General features: G+C 48.6%; 1 protein-coding gene across 1 annotated transcript in view; it reads left to right on the top strand.

Moving 5' to 3' along the window:
* LOC307076967 (receptor-type tyrosine-protein phosphatase-like N) overlaps positions 1–12,660 on the top strand; it is a gene marked incomplete at both ends in the record, with an annotated part of 32,698 nt that extends 20,038 nt beyond the window's left edge. Inside the window, 9 exons of the mRNA XM_079738199.1 lie at positions 2,999–3,146; positions 3,598–3,671; positions 3,765–3,842; positions 7,249–7,368; positions 8,391–8,557; positions 8,872–8,925; positions 10,191–10,255; positions 11,004–11,077; positions 12,589–12,660. Of these exons, the coding sequence (XP_079594325.1) occupies positions 2,999–3,146; positions 3,598–3,671; positions 3,765–3,842; positions 7,249–7,368; positions 8,391–8,557; positions 8,872–8,925; positions 10,191–10,255; positions 11,004–11,077; positions 12,589–12,660 (852 nt within the window). The remainder of the gene's footprint in view (positions 1–2,998; positions 3,147–3,597; positions 3,672–3,764; positions 3,843–7,248; positions 7,369–8,390; positions 8,558–8,871; positions 8,926–10,190; positions 10,256–11,003; positions 11,078–12,588) is intronic.
* Positions 12,661–14,555: the final 1,895 nt, after the last annotated feature.

The raw sequence follows: 14,555 nt of genomic DNA, 5'->3' as shown, positions 1-14,555 counted from the left end.
CATGGTCTCTACTGGTCACATGGTCTCTACTGGTCTCTACTGGTCACACGGTCTCTACTGGTCACACGGTCTCTACTGGTCACATGGTCTCTACTGGTCACATGGTCTCTACTGGTCTCTACTGGTCACATGGTCCTGGTGAGTACTGGTGTCTTCTGGTCACATGGTCTCTACTGGTCTCTACTGGTCACATGGTCTCTACTGGTCACATGGTCCTGGTGAGTACTGGGCCCCGTTTCCCGAAAGCATGTTGGTAACGAACGTCGTGAAATCACTCGTAGCTAACGAGGACTCCAGGGGTGCTCATATTGACTCCATAAATGTCCTCATATTGATCAATAACAGAAGACATGCTGTAAACGAATCATGCTGAGACCAGTGGGTGTCTGAGAATTTCTTCAGGCGTTTTTTGTTGCGATTGTTTGCCATAAAGCACTGTAGGCGCTTCGATGAGGCTGTGATGAAGTTCATTATTTATTGGACCGTGTCTAGACAGTTACAAACATCCCTGACCTTAGTGGAGTGCACCATCGCCAAGTAGATAGCGTGGTTTCGCAGACTGCTGTGGGAAACTGTGCTGTGATGCGTGCAGGCCTGCCTTAACCTGCCATTGGGCCCTGGGGCTGAGCGGTTTCGTAGGCCCCCTGAGAGGGGGTCTTACAATGAAAATGTGTAAATGCCATGTGTCTAGAGTGCAAAACGTATTAGTGACCCTCTCTGAGCCACATAACATCACGATATTTATATTAGTAGATTATAGATGACCAAATAATTGAAGGATAGACAAGGTGATTATAAAACCATGTTCCATGAAATTTTGATTTAACTCCATATTACATAAAGAAAACATGATCCGGTCTGCAGAAACACAAACACGCCTAATAACAGCATATTAACAGGTAAGAGGTTCCCCTTTGGCCTCGGCGGGCCTTGGGAATCCATCACACACACACACACAGGGCCTATCATGAGCCAGTATCAAATATATATATATATATATATATTATACTGGCACATGATAGGCCCCAAGATCGGCGTAGGCCCCATACAATTGTTTGGGGCCTACAAAGATCAGGGGCCTATCATAAGATGCAGTATTTTATATCTATAATATATATTAAATACTGCAGCTCGTGATAGGCCCCTGATCATTCAGCCCAGGTAAGCCCGTGCATGAATCGATTTGAATCACAAGCCAAAACATTCCTCTAGAATGTGATAGGCTGTTGTGTCATGGTGCCCACGTGGGTCACTGGTAAATTGGGCCAATTAGAAGCCACAAAAATTCATATCAAGTGATGGACAGAAAATTCGACAAATACCAAAGCAAGGTGTTCCGTCGAATGCACACCTTTTTCACGGCACGGTCCGCGCATTTACACTGCCCGAGGTAAATTGCCTGCTTGAGCTGTCTCTACAGAGACAATGCAGCGATATCATCATGAACGGTAGTAACAGGAGAGAAAGTGAAATCCGCAAGCTGCTGATCATGTGAGAGAAGGTTATGCAGTCGCATTAAACAAAGACCTTGAGAGATGGTGCGATCTACGAAAGAGTCGCAGAGGAACTTTCCTTACGAGGCTTTTGTCGGGATAAAAAACAGGTCGTCAGCAAAATAAAAAATATGTTGCCTTTTTTGCACTTGTAAATAGTTAATCGCATTTCTAGCCTACACTCAGACATCACCTCATGCTTGAATGCGGGCATCTTCATTCATAAAAAAATTTAAATATTCGGGAGTAGCCTATGCAAATGATTCTAAAGAGTTCTAGACGCTAGATGCTCAGCCCCGCCTTCTCCAGTGAGTCAAGAAAGCCCGCGCCGTGACGAACGGGGGATTTGACCCCCTCGGTTTTACACAGGAAACTTGAGATAAAACGGTGAAATCGCCGGGCGTGCCAAGCTGTGACCGAACCGGCTTGGCAGTGTAAAAAGGCCAATACATCATCCTGCCCAACAAGATGGACAGGACTTAGACCAAGCTCTCCTAATCGGGTCAGCGGTAGCCGTGTGTCAACGCCCAGCCTCTGCATTTGAGTGATAATGAATTAATGGAATGTTGCATTTTTAATGGTTAAACTAAAGATTCTAGACTAGAGAGTGCGCGCCATTCAATGAAACTTCATGCGGAATCAGATAAAGTCGGCTCTCTTTACTGCTCAAAGCATGTTTCAGAAATCAGCACATTACGATAAATGTAGTTGTCACACAAGCTGTTTTTGATTTTTGTAATTTGGAATTATTTCAGGGGGGGAAATGCTGTGAAAGAATGTACGCACAGTGCGTTCAGGATTGGGACTTATATAGCATATGTCGGCCTAGGCCTAATCAACTGTGTTTTAATTTCTTTAGCATTCATATTATTGCAGTCTATTCTTTTCGTAGGCTGTTGGCTTTGATGGGGAGATATTTTAACGCCTTTTTAACCGCATTTTCCTGCGTCATTCCTGCGTCTCCTCCTCCTACAGAGCCCATTTCAGCACGTGGCAGTAGACGGTTACAATCCTACGAACGTCGTTAGTGCAGTGCACGCGCGTTCATGTTAAGAGGAGTTCCGGGAAACGCTCCAAAGAAATTTACGATGGTTTGCAAGATCCATCTTGAGAATGATCTTACGAGCGTGGATCCATCATTATCGGGAAACGAGGCCCTGGTCTCTAATGATCACATGGTCTCTACTGGTCACATGGTCTCTATTGATCACATGGTACTGGTGAGTACTGTTCTGTACTGGTCTCTACTGGTTACATGGTCTCTACTGGTTACATGGTCTCTACATGTCACATGGTCTCTACTGGTCCCTACTGGTCACATGGTACTGGTGAGTACTGGTCTCTTCTGGTCTCTACTGGTCACATGGTCTCACTGTCAGTAATGTTATACAATTAGCCAGCACTAATTAATTCTAATTGGTCACCATGACAACGCTTCAGTGAGCAGATAACGTGTGTGTTTATGTTATGAATGTATATATTAAAATACCCCCCCCCCCCCTCAGGCCTACATGGAGGACCACCTGAGGAACAAGGACCGCCTCCTGCAGGAGTGGGAGGCGCTCTGCTCCTACCAGGCGGAGCCTAGTGCCGTCAGCTCCGCCCACAGCCCCGCCCACCTCAAGAAGAACCGCAGCCCTGACTTTGTGCCCTGTGAGAAGCTTAAAACACCCTGAAATACAACTTTAGAACCCTTAAACCCTAAAACCCTTAATAACCCTCCGGTCCAAACGGGACTGAAGGGTTTTAAGGTGTCCTGTAAGACCCTGTAAACCACCTTCAGAACCCTTCAGAGCACCTAAAAACCCTTAAAACCATTAGAAAACGTAACAACCCTTTAAATACCCTTCATCCTAAAGGAACTATGAGACCTGTGAGACCGTTAAAACCCTTAAAAAAACGTAAAACCTTTAAAAAAAACTGTCCCGTTAGGACTGTTTTTAAGGGTTTTAAGGTGCCCTGTGTGCCCTGCCTTTAAACCCTTAAAAAACCCTCATCCTAAACCAATCAGAGGCTTCTCTTCAAGATGGCCCTCATCAGGACCATCGCCGTGACGATGACGGTGCTGATGCTGTGCCCCTCATGTCTCCTACTCCTCTTCCAGATGACCACTCCAGGGTGAAGCTCAGGGCAGAGGTCAACCCCTCTCGGGACGACTACATCAATGCCAGCACCATAGTAAGGCCCGCGTCACTGACCCCTGATCCTTCATGTGACCTTTGACCCCTGATGTGACCTTTGCCCCCTGATGTCACCTGTGACCTATACCAGATCGAGCACGACCCCCGGATGCCGGCCTACATTGCGACGCAGGGGCCACTGTCTCACACCATCTCCGACTTCTGGCAGGTGAGACCTGGACGGAGGAGGGGTGAGACCTGGGGGGGGGGGGCGGGGGGGAAAGACCCCCTGCTGTGTCTCGCTCTCTCTCTGTCTCTCTCTCTCCCTCTCTCTCTCCCTCTCTCTGTCTCTAGCAACAATACGCATCTTGGCATGCGCAAGATGGCGGCGCGCATAGGCTCCTCATAGCACTCTTTCTCCCTGAAATTCTCGTTCACACACACATACGCACACACACACACAGAGACAAGCGTGCATTCATGCCAGTGGTGCGCAGGTACACTTATAAACAGCTGATTCGCCAGAAATCAGCTGTTAGCTCAGAAAAGATAATGCTAGCCCTTAAGAACTCAACGTTATTGATATTGAACATCCCACACCCCAAGTCAGCATAGATAACGTTGGTAACGCAGCAAACAATGCGATTAATATGAAATGCGGTTATAGTCGAGATAGGCTACGGGATTAGCTGGGTACCCCAAGCCCGTTCTGCCGGCGATTTGAATTCGCTCTGAGCAATACATTTCCGATCCGCTTTTACTGGAGCCAATCACCAAGCTGGCTTTTCCCCCTGGCGCGCTATTGGTTGGTTTAACACAATGACAACAGGGAAGCGATTGTTGCGATCGAAGCGATCGTTGGTCTGATTGGTTGAAGGACTATTATCATTTTTATCATTATATTTATATATGTGAAATACAAGAACCCCCCCCCCCCGTCTGGGATCCTTCCCCCCCGTCAGGACTCCTCAACGCCCCCCCCACGTCCAACTATGGCCCTGGCACCACACATTGCTTTCTGTCCGTGGGAAACACTGCATACCTCCCGACACTGATGCAAACATAGCACTGTGTGTACGGACCCTGAGGCAGTCCACATCATCAATCACGTCAACCTAAAAGTAATACTTCTGTGTTAAATGTGCCACGAGGGGAGAAAGACACTGGACAATGTACATACCAACATTACACTAGCCTAATCAGCCAGACCGCTGGCTCACCTAGGCCAGTCAGACCATGTGTCCATCCTTCTGATTCCAGCGTACTCCCCCATCAGGAAAAGTGCTCCCATCACCACCTTGACAGTCAAAACCTGGCCAGCAGAATCCACACCACTGTATATCAGTCTCCATGACACCATATGGGAGGAATAGGAGCATGAGGACCTGGAACGGTTCACATCAACGGTCCTCCAACACTTCAGGAACTGTGCAGACTCGTTCACCGTGGACAAGCGTGTCCGGGTTTACCCCGACACAAAGCCATGGATTAACAGAAAGGTGCTGCAGCTGCTCAGGGAGAGAGACTCCGCCCTCAGGTCAAAGGACAAAGCCCTATACAACATCGCCAGGGCCAACCTGAACCGAGGCATCAAAGAGGCTAGGGCGGAGTACAAGGGCAAGATCGAAGACTGCTTCCGGAGCAACGACTCAAGGCGGGTGTGGCAGGGGGTCCAGCACATGACCAACTTCAGAGTCAACAGGCTCTCAGCCGACGGGGATAACCCACGGCTGGCGGCAGAGCTGAACTACTTCTACGCGTGGTTCGAGAGGGGGCCAAGGGGGGAAGCCACATCACAACCCCCACAGCCACCAGCCCCCAGCAGCTTCACCCTCACAGAACACGAGGTGAGACGCACGCTGAAGGCGGTGAACCCCAGAAAAGCAGCGAGGCCGGACGGCGTTAGGGACTGTGCTCACCAGCTGACCGGGGTCCTCACCAAGATCTTTAATCGGTCCCTGTCCCAGGCCATCGTCTCACCCTGCCTGAAAACCTCCACAATCATCCCGGTCCCAAAGAAAAGCACTGTGAGCTGCCTCAACGACTACCGTCCGGTGGCACTCACACCCATCACCATGAAGTGCTTTGAAAAGCTAGTTTGTACCAACATCATCACATCCATGCCGCCCAGACTAGACCCACACCAGTTTGCCTACAGAGCCAACAGGTCCACAGAAGACGCCATTGCGACGGCTCTCCACTCCACCCTGTCCCAACTGGAGGAGAGGAATAGCTACATCAGAATGCTCTCCGTGGTTTTCAGCTCGGCGTTCAACACTATACTTCCGGACAGACTGGTGTTCAAGCTGTCAGACCTGGGACTACCGCTCAACACCTGCACCTGGTTTAAGTTCTTCCTGTCTGACTGCCCCAGAGGGTGCGGGTAGGCTCCCACACCTCCACAGCCCTCAGACCCAGCACTGGGACTCCTCAGGGCGAGTGCTGAGCCACCTGCTCTACTCCCTCTATACACACGACTTCACCCCCGTCCATCCCAGCAATGACATCACAAAGTATGCGGACGACACCACCGTGGTGGGCCGCATCTTGGGGGGAAACCAGACCGCATACCAGGACGAGGTGGAGCAGCTGAGCAAACAGTGCAAGGCTAATAACCTGCTGCTGAACCAGCCCGAAACCCGGGAGGTCATCATCGACTTCAGGAGGAAGAAGATTGCGATCCAGCCCTTGCCCATCGACGGTAGCTGCATAGAGAGGGTCGCAGCATTCTGATTCCTGGGGGTGCACATCCAGGGGAGGACCAACATCACAGCCATCATGAAGAAGGCACAACAGCGACTCTATATCCTGAGAGTCCTCAGGAACTACCACCTTAGAGAGGAGCTGCTCGTGACCTTCTGCCACTGTTCAGTGGAGAGCATAATCACATACTGTATCTGCGTGTGGTTCTCCAGTTGCACAGCTGCAGAGAGCAAGGCACTACAGCGGGTCGTTAATTTGGCCCAGAAGTCCATCGGCTGCCCTCTCCCCTCTCTGGAGGAACTGTACAACACCCGCTGCCTCAAGAAGGCTACCAGGGACTTCAGGGGTCCAACCCAACCGGGTAACGAACACTTTGTGCTGCTGCGCTCAGGGAAGCGTTTTAGGACTATGGCTGCACGGACAAACAGACCAAAATCTAGCTTCTACCCCAGGGCCATACAGGCGCTGAACGTTGCCAACACCTGACCTCTCGTACAACCAGGCACGTGGCAGCTACTAGGGAACTTTGCAATTCCCTACAGTGAACCATCTATTAATCTATTTATCTATCTGCCTCACTCACTTGCTAAGGACTTGTGCAATATTGGGTTATCATGTTTACAAGTCATTCAACTGCACTTTAACTAAGTTCTAGTTATATTTATATTAGATGTGTATTTCTGTTTGTTTTTATCATACTATATATATTGTTTATATATGTTCCTTGTCCTCTCTTTTTTAAGCACCAGGGTGGAGCCCTCCCAAATTTCGCTGACCCGTACCTGTACTTTGACAAATAAAGATCATTCATTCATTCAGTCTCTCTCTCGCTCTCGCTCGCTCTCTGTCTCTCTCTTTGTCTCTCTCTCTCCCCCTCTCTTTCTCTGTCTCTCTCTCTGTCTATGTCTCTCTCTCTCTCTCTCTCTCTCTAGATGGTGTGGGAGAACGGCTGTACAGTCATCGTGATGCTGACCGCTCTAGTGGAGGACGGAGAGAAGCAGTGTGACCGCTACTGGCCCGACGAAGGCTCCTCCCTCTACCACATCTACGAGGTAGGCTCCTCCCCCTACCACATAAACTCCTCCCTCTACTACATAGGCTCCTCCCCCACCGCATTAACTCCTCCCTCTACCACATAGGCTCCTCCTCTACCACATATATGAGGTAGGCTCCTCCCCCTACCACATATGCTCCTCCCCTACCACATCTATGAGGTAGGCTCCTCCCTCTACCCCATAGGCTCCTCCCCCTACCACATCTACGAAGTAGGTCCTCCCCTATCACATATGGCTTCTCCCTACCACACAGGTTACTCCCCCAACCACATCTACGAAGTAGGTTCCTCCCTGTACCCCATAGGATCCTCCCTCTACCACATCTACGAAGTAGGCTCCTCCCCATCACGCAGGCTGCTCCCCCTACCACATGTACGAGGTAGGCTCCTCCCTCTACCACATATGCTCCTCCCTCTACCCTATTTACGAGGTCTGACTCCTTATGGCCATTGACGTCTCTTCTCTGATTGGTTTGGGAATCCATCTTGCCTGTCAATCACATCTCAGGACCGGTATATCCTCATGCAGACCTCTGCTGTGCTGGTCTCTCTGCTGTGCTGGTCTCTCTCCTCATGCAGACCTCTAAGCTGCTGGTCTCTCCCCCCCAGGTGAACCTGGTGTCGTAGCAGACCTCTAAGGTTCTGGTCTCTCTCCTCATGCTGGTCTCTCCCTCTGGTCTCTCCCCCCCAGGTGAACCAGGTGTCGGAGCAGACCTCTAAGGTTCTGGTCTCCCTCCTCATGCTGGTCCCTCCTGCTGTTCTCTCCCCCCAAGGTGAACCGGGTGTCGGAGCAGACCTCTAAGGTTCTGGTCTCTCTCCTCATGCTGGTCTCTCCCTCTGGTCTCTGGTCTCTCCCCCCCACGTGAACCTGGTGTCAGAGCAGACCTCTAAGATTTTGGTATCTCTCCTCATGCTGGTCTCTCCCTCTGGTCTCTCCCCCCAAGGTGAACCTGGTGTCGGAGCAGACCTCTAAGGTTCTGGTCTCCCTCCTCATGCTGGTCTCTGGTTTCTCCCCCCCAGGTGAACCTGGTGTCGGAGCACATCTGGTGTAACGACTTCCTGGTACGGAGCTTCTACCTGAAGAACGTCCAGACCCAGGAGACCCGGACCCTGACCCAGTTCCACTTCCTGAGCTGGCCCACCGCTGGGATCCCCAGTGCCACGCGGCCCCTGCTGGACTTCAGGAGGTACTGCTCCACGCTCTTATTCTGAAATACATCTAGCTTTTACCCAGAGAGACTTAGAGTTAGTCTGTTTGTCAGAAGAAAGAAAAAACAATATCTTTCGTTCCTCTCTCCTCCACCTCCTCACGTTCCGGTCTTTCTCTCTCTCTCTCTCTCTCTCGCTCTCTCTCTCTCTTTCTTTTTTTTCTCTCACTCTTTCTCTCCTCTCCTCCTCTCCTCTTCTCTTCTACTCTCTCCTCTCTCTTCTCCTCTCCTCCTCTCCCCTCTCCTCCTCTCCTCTTCTCCTCACCGTTCCTCTCTCCACCTCCTCTCCACAGGAAGGTGAACAAATGCTACAGAGGAAGATCCTGTCCCATCATCGTCCACTGCAGGTAAACAGAGACAGGCTGCTCTAGGTTAACCCGTTCCCCGTAGACAACAGAGACAGCTAGGATAAGATGCTACACCATGCTAAGTACTAAAGATAGCTAGGATAAGGTGCTACACGATGCTAAGGACTGTTTTTAAATACCAGGCACTAACCATCACTAGGTTAACCCGTTCCCCGTAGACAACAGAGACAGCTAGGATAAGATGCTACACCATGCTAAGTACTAAAGATAGCTAGGATAAGGTGCTACACGATACTAAGGACTGTTTTTAGGTGGCAGGGACTAACTATCACTAGGTTAACCCATTCCCCATGCACAACAGAGACAGCTAGAGTAGGACGCTGCACCATGCTAAGGATTGTTTTTAAGTGCCAGGACGATAACATACACTAAGCAGGGCTCTCAAGTCTCACGCATTCGGCGTGAGACACAGGCAATTCAACCCATACACACGGTCAAACGCCTCACTTCGTATTTCTCACGCAGAGAAATTACCAGGATAGCGCCGCTATTTAACAGTGGAACAGGTAGGAATCAAATGGGTTCCCCGTACGTAGGGTAACCAGACGTCCTCTTTTGCCCGGACATGCCCTCTTTTTGAGACACTTTTAAAATAATGTGTCCGGGCAGAATTTCAAAATTGTCTCATACATGTTCACATTGAATTTGCGTTGCTTTTCTCTGGGTCGTTCGCAAACTAGTTAGGCTACACCCTCCCCTACTCAGTTCTGTTCACTTTGCATTGGTGTAAGTGAGTAGGGGAGAGGTTAAGTAGAGCCTTCAGATTGGACGGTTTGACTTTAGAGTTACTGTCATGTTTTGAATTTTTTTTTTACAATTATTGTTTTATAGGGACAAACATTAACAGATTTCTCCTACAGGGGATTGATAAAGTTATATCTATCTGAACAGAAAGGACTTGGTCATACTTTACACACTTTACCACAGCATTGGCCTACTGAATGCGACCGATATATTTTAAGCATTGGACTGAATGCCACATAAATATAAATGTATGTTTTTGCACGTTTGCAACGTTTAAAATTTCAGGGAAAAGTATATGTTGCTTAGGCCAATAGCCTTTTGAGGCAGTGTTGTTTCTGAATATAAGTGTTAAGGGTTTTGTAGTTTTCCGTCCAGAATTGATCCATCTTTTTTCCTGTGTAGTCTGATTAGGTATTGATCGACAGTGTTTTGATTGATTGTTTAACCTATAGAGCTCTTAAGGACTGTGTCAGATGTGACACATGATGTTGTTTCCATAGCGACGGGACCGGGCGTTCTGGGACATACATCCTGATTGACATGGTTCTGAACCGCATGGCCAAAGGTTTGTCTGTCTGTCTGTCTGTCTGTCTGTCTGTCTGTCTGTCTGTCTGTCTTCCTATACTTTCTCCAAGTGGCAGACATTCACTTAGTTACAGTAACTCAGTACTAAGCAACTAACGTGTTTCTGGCCTCTAGCCAGCCTGTTAACCAGCCTTTGTATCTGGTCTCTAACCAGCCTGTTAACCAGCCTGTGTATCTGGTCTCTTTCTAGGCTGTTATCCAGCCTATTAACCAGTCTGTGTATCTAGTTTGTAACCAGCCTGTTAACCAGCCTGTGTATCTGGTCTCCAACCAGGCTGTAAACCAACCTGTGTATCTGGTCTCTAACCAGCCTGGTAACCAGCCTGTGTATCTGGTCTCCAACCAGCCTCTTAACCAGCCTGTGTATCTGGTCTCTAACCAGCCTGTTAACCAGCCTGTTAACCAGCCTGTGTATGTGGTCTCTAACCAGCCTGTGTATCTGGTCTCTAACCAGCTGTTAACCAGCCTGTGTATCTGGTCTCCAACCAGCCTCTTAACCAGCCTGTGTATCTGGTCTCTAACCAGCCTGTTAACCAGCCTGTGTATCTGGTCTCTAACCAGCCTGTTAACCAGCCTTTGCATCTGGTCTCTAACCAGCCTGTTAACCAGACTGTTTTCTGGTCTCTGGCCAGCCTGTTAACCAGTCTATTAACCAGCCTGGGTATCTGGTCTCTAACCAGCCTGTTAACCAGCCTGTTAACCAGCCTGTGTATCTGGTCTCTAACCAGGCGGTAAGGAGATCGACATCGCGGCGACTCTGGAGCATGTCAGAGACCAGAGGCCGGGGATGGTGAGGACCAAGGTGAGTTACCATGTGACCGCCTCCATCAAGGATTCAGTCAGAGATTAAGGGTCAGTCAGTCAGTCAGTCCCTCTCTTCCCGTCTGTGTCAGGGTCAGTTTGAGTCAGGCAGTCAGAGGTTAAGGGTCAGTCAGTCAGCCAGAGGTTAAGGGTCAGTCTGTTAGTCAGGCAGTCAGAGGTTAAGGGTCAGTCATTCAGAGGTTATGGGTGAGTCAGTACCTCTTTTCCCTTCTGTTTCAGGACCAGTTTGAGTCAGTCAGTCAGTCAGAGGTTAAAGGTCAGTCAGTCAGAGGCTAAGGGTCAGTCAATCAGTCAGAGGTTAAGGGTCAGAGGTTAAGGGACAGTCAGTCCCTTTCTTCCTGTCTGTTTCAGGACCAGTTTGAGTTAGTCAGTCAGAGGCTAAGGGTCAGTCAGTCAGTCAGAGGCTAAGGGTCAGTCAGTCAGTTAGAGGTTAAGGGTCAGTCGGTCAGAGGTTAAGGGTCAGTCAGTCAGTCAGTCCCTCTCTTCCCGTCTGTTCCGGGACCAGTTTGAGTCAGTCAGTCAGTCAGTCAGTCAGAGGCTAAAGGTCAGTCAGTCAGAGGCTAAAGGTCAGTCAGTCAGAGTTTAAGGGTCAGTCAGTCAGAGGTTAAGAGTCAGTCAGTCAGTGGTTAAGGGTCGGTCAGTCAGAGGTTAAGGGTCAGTCAGTCAGAGGCTAAGGGTCAGTCAGTCAGTCAGAGGTTAAGGGTCAGTCGGTCAGAGGTTAAGGGTCAGTCAGTCAGTCAGTCCCTCTCTTCCCGTCTGTTTCAGGACCAGTTTAAGTCAGTCAGTCAGTCAGAGGTTAAAGGTCAGTCAGTCAGAGGCTAAGGGTCAGTCAGTCAGTCAGAGGCTAAGGGTCAGTCAGTCAGAGGTTAAGGATCAGTCGGTCAGAGGTTAAGGGTCAGTCAGTCAGTCAGTCCCTCAGACCCTCTCTTCCCGTCGGTTCAAGGACCAGTTTGATTCAGTCAGTCAGTCAGTCAGAGTTTAAGGGTCAGTCAGTCAGAGGTTAAGAGTCAGTCAGTCAGTGGTTAAGGGTCGGTCAGTCAGAGGTTAAGGGTCGGTCAGTCAGAGGTTAAGGGTCAGTCAGTCAGTCGGAGGTTATGGGTCAGTCAGTCAGTCGGAGGTTAAGAATCTGTCTTTCAGAGGTTAAGGGTCAGTCAGTCAGAGGTTAAGGGTCAGTCAGTAAGTCAGAGGTTAAGGGTGGGTCGGTCAGAGGTTAAGGGTCACTCAGTCAGTCAGTTAAGGGTCAGTTAGTCAGTCAGAGGTTAAGGGGTCAGTCAGTCATAGGTTAAGGGTCAGTCAGTCAGTGTTTAAGTTTCAGTCAGTCAGTCAGAGGTTAAGGGTCAGTCAGTCAGAGGCTAAGGGTCAGTCAGTCAATCAGTCAGAGATAAAGGGTCAGTCAGTCAGTCAGAGGTTAAGGGTCAGTCAGTCAGAGGTAAAGGGCCAGTCAGTCAGAGGTTAAGAATCAGTCAGACCCTCTCTTCCCGTCTGTTTCAGGACCAGTTTGAGTTTGCGCTGACGGCTGTGGCGGAGGAGGTCAACGCCATCCTGAAGGCCCTCCCCCAGTGAGGCCTGGAGCCCCGCCCCCTCACGCCTGCTCCGCCCTCGACACCGCCCCCTGACCCCGCCCGCCCTTGTGGGCGTTACCCACACATCCGGGCCCCCAGTGACTGGCCCTCCCCCTGGTGTCGTCCTGTAAGATGGTTATATCCAAGACGATGTTGTTGTTTTTGACATATTTTTGTTTCTCTCTCTCTCTCTGTCTCTCTGATTCTCTCTCGCTCTCTCTCGCTCTTGCGCTCTCTCTCTCTCTCTCTCTCTCTCTCTCTCTCTGTGTCCCTGTCTGTCTCTCTCTGTCTGTCTCTCTGTCTGTCTCGTCCCTCCGTTGAGCAAGCTGGGTTTACGTCTTCCTGACGCAGTGGTTATGAAACATACGCTGATTAATGAATTAAAGGGGACTTCAATTGAAAAAGTCTAAACTAATTACAGTTGATCTGCTAATTTATTAATTAAAGGGAACTTGAATTTAAAAGGTCTAAGCTAACTACAGTTGATCTGCTAATTAATTAATTTAACGGGATTTCAATTGAAAACGTGAAAAGGATTATGTTAATATTAACTAGTCTGAATGCAGCTTTCAGCTTGATGGTTTAGTGATGGTTTTGCTGTGAATTCTGGGAAAAAACAGTTATAGTATAGTCATCTGTGATCCTCTGAATCTGGTCCGTAACCCAGCTGTAATGGGTCTGAACCAGTCTAAACCTTCCTGCTCTAGTCTTCATGTGTTTAAATGTTAAGTGAAATGACGAGGGAGAACGTGATAATGTTCGGATAAACGTAAGACCAACTGTCGCCATCTCCCTTGAACATTCCTCCTAAAAAAGCCTGAAGCCTTCTCTGCGCTGCTCAGATAGTCGTTTGTTTCTCTATTTTTGTTGTAATGCAAATCAGAAAAATAATAAAAAAATATCTATATTGCTATTCTGTCACAATGAGCTCTTTTAGGAACTAAATATTTTCTTTGGTAAGTGCTGCAATCACTCGGCATCGGGTTGGTCATTCTACGACTGATCTGAGGGGGGAGAGGGAGGGGTTGATGGGGGAGAGGGGGGTTGATGGGGGAGAGGTGAATTTATGGGGGAAGAGGGGGGGGGATCGGGAGAGGAGTGGTGATGACGCTGTAATTATCCATTTTCAACCACATTAAATGGACACAAATAATTATAAATATGATATGAGTATGAATATTAATATGAGTTACGATGAAATAAAAAATGAAATCACATCCGACTGGCAGCAATAGGGGACCGGAGCGATGACTTACTTTAACCAAGACAGCCAACCACAACCACAAGGGCTGCGCTCGGATGGGTCGTACCATAACACTGAGCAGACAGGGGGGTCGTGTGCAAAGTACGGCTCTAGTTGGATGTTGAATGATTTTTTTTATAAAACAAGAAAGATAGGCTTTGCAAATGATAGCGGGACACCAATATAATGAAGGATGGTGGTGTGGGTGCAAAATGATAATGAGGCAGTTCTTTCTGCACTAAATGAGTGTGCTTGCCGACGCAGGGGGGGTACGAAAGCCAGAGAGACTTGTTAGCCAGGTAAGGCCTGCCTGCTAGTTCGCAGAGTTGTGTTAACTTCCTTTGCAAAACGACCCATTATGTTTTGGAATTAATGTGTGATAAATGAGGGCATGGTCTTGCTTCAAACCAGTGCCATGTTTTATAATGCCGTTTTGTTTGGGGGAAATGAACATTTTTCAAAGACGAGTTTATCGTCTCAAATTGATATAGTAGAGTGAATTACTATGAAGCAAATAAATATGAACAACTTTTAGAAATGTGTAAAGCTATGGAAGTAAATCTGTGCCATCGGATTTTGAAAAGAAAAAGCCATTGAACTCTAAGCACTGAATATTTATGCATTGAAATAACGTATCTGGATTTTTTGCCTAT

This window comes from Pollachius pollachius (assembly GCF_949987615.1).
Source record: "Pollachius pollachius genome assembly, chromosome: 6".
NCBI lineage: Eukaryota > Metazoa > Chordata > Actinopteri > Gadiformes > Gadidae > Pollachius > Pollachius pollachius.
This window is presented reverse-complemented; position numbering and strand designations above follow the sequence as displayed.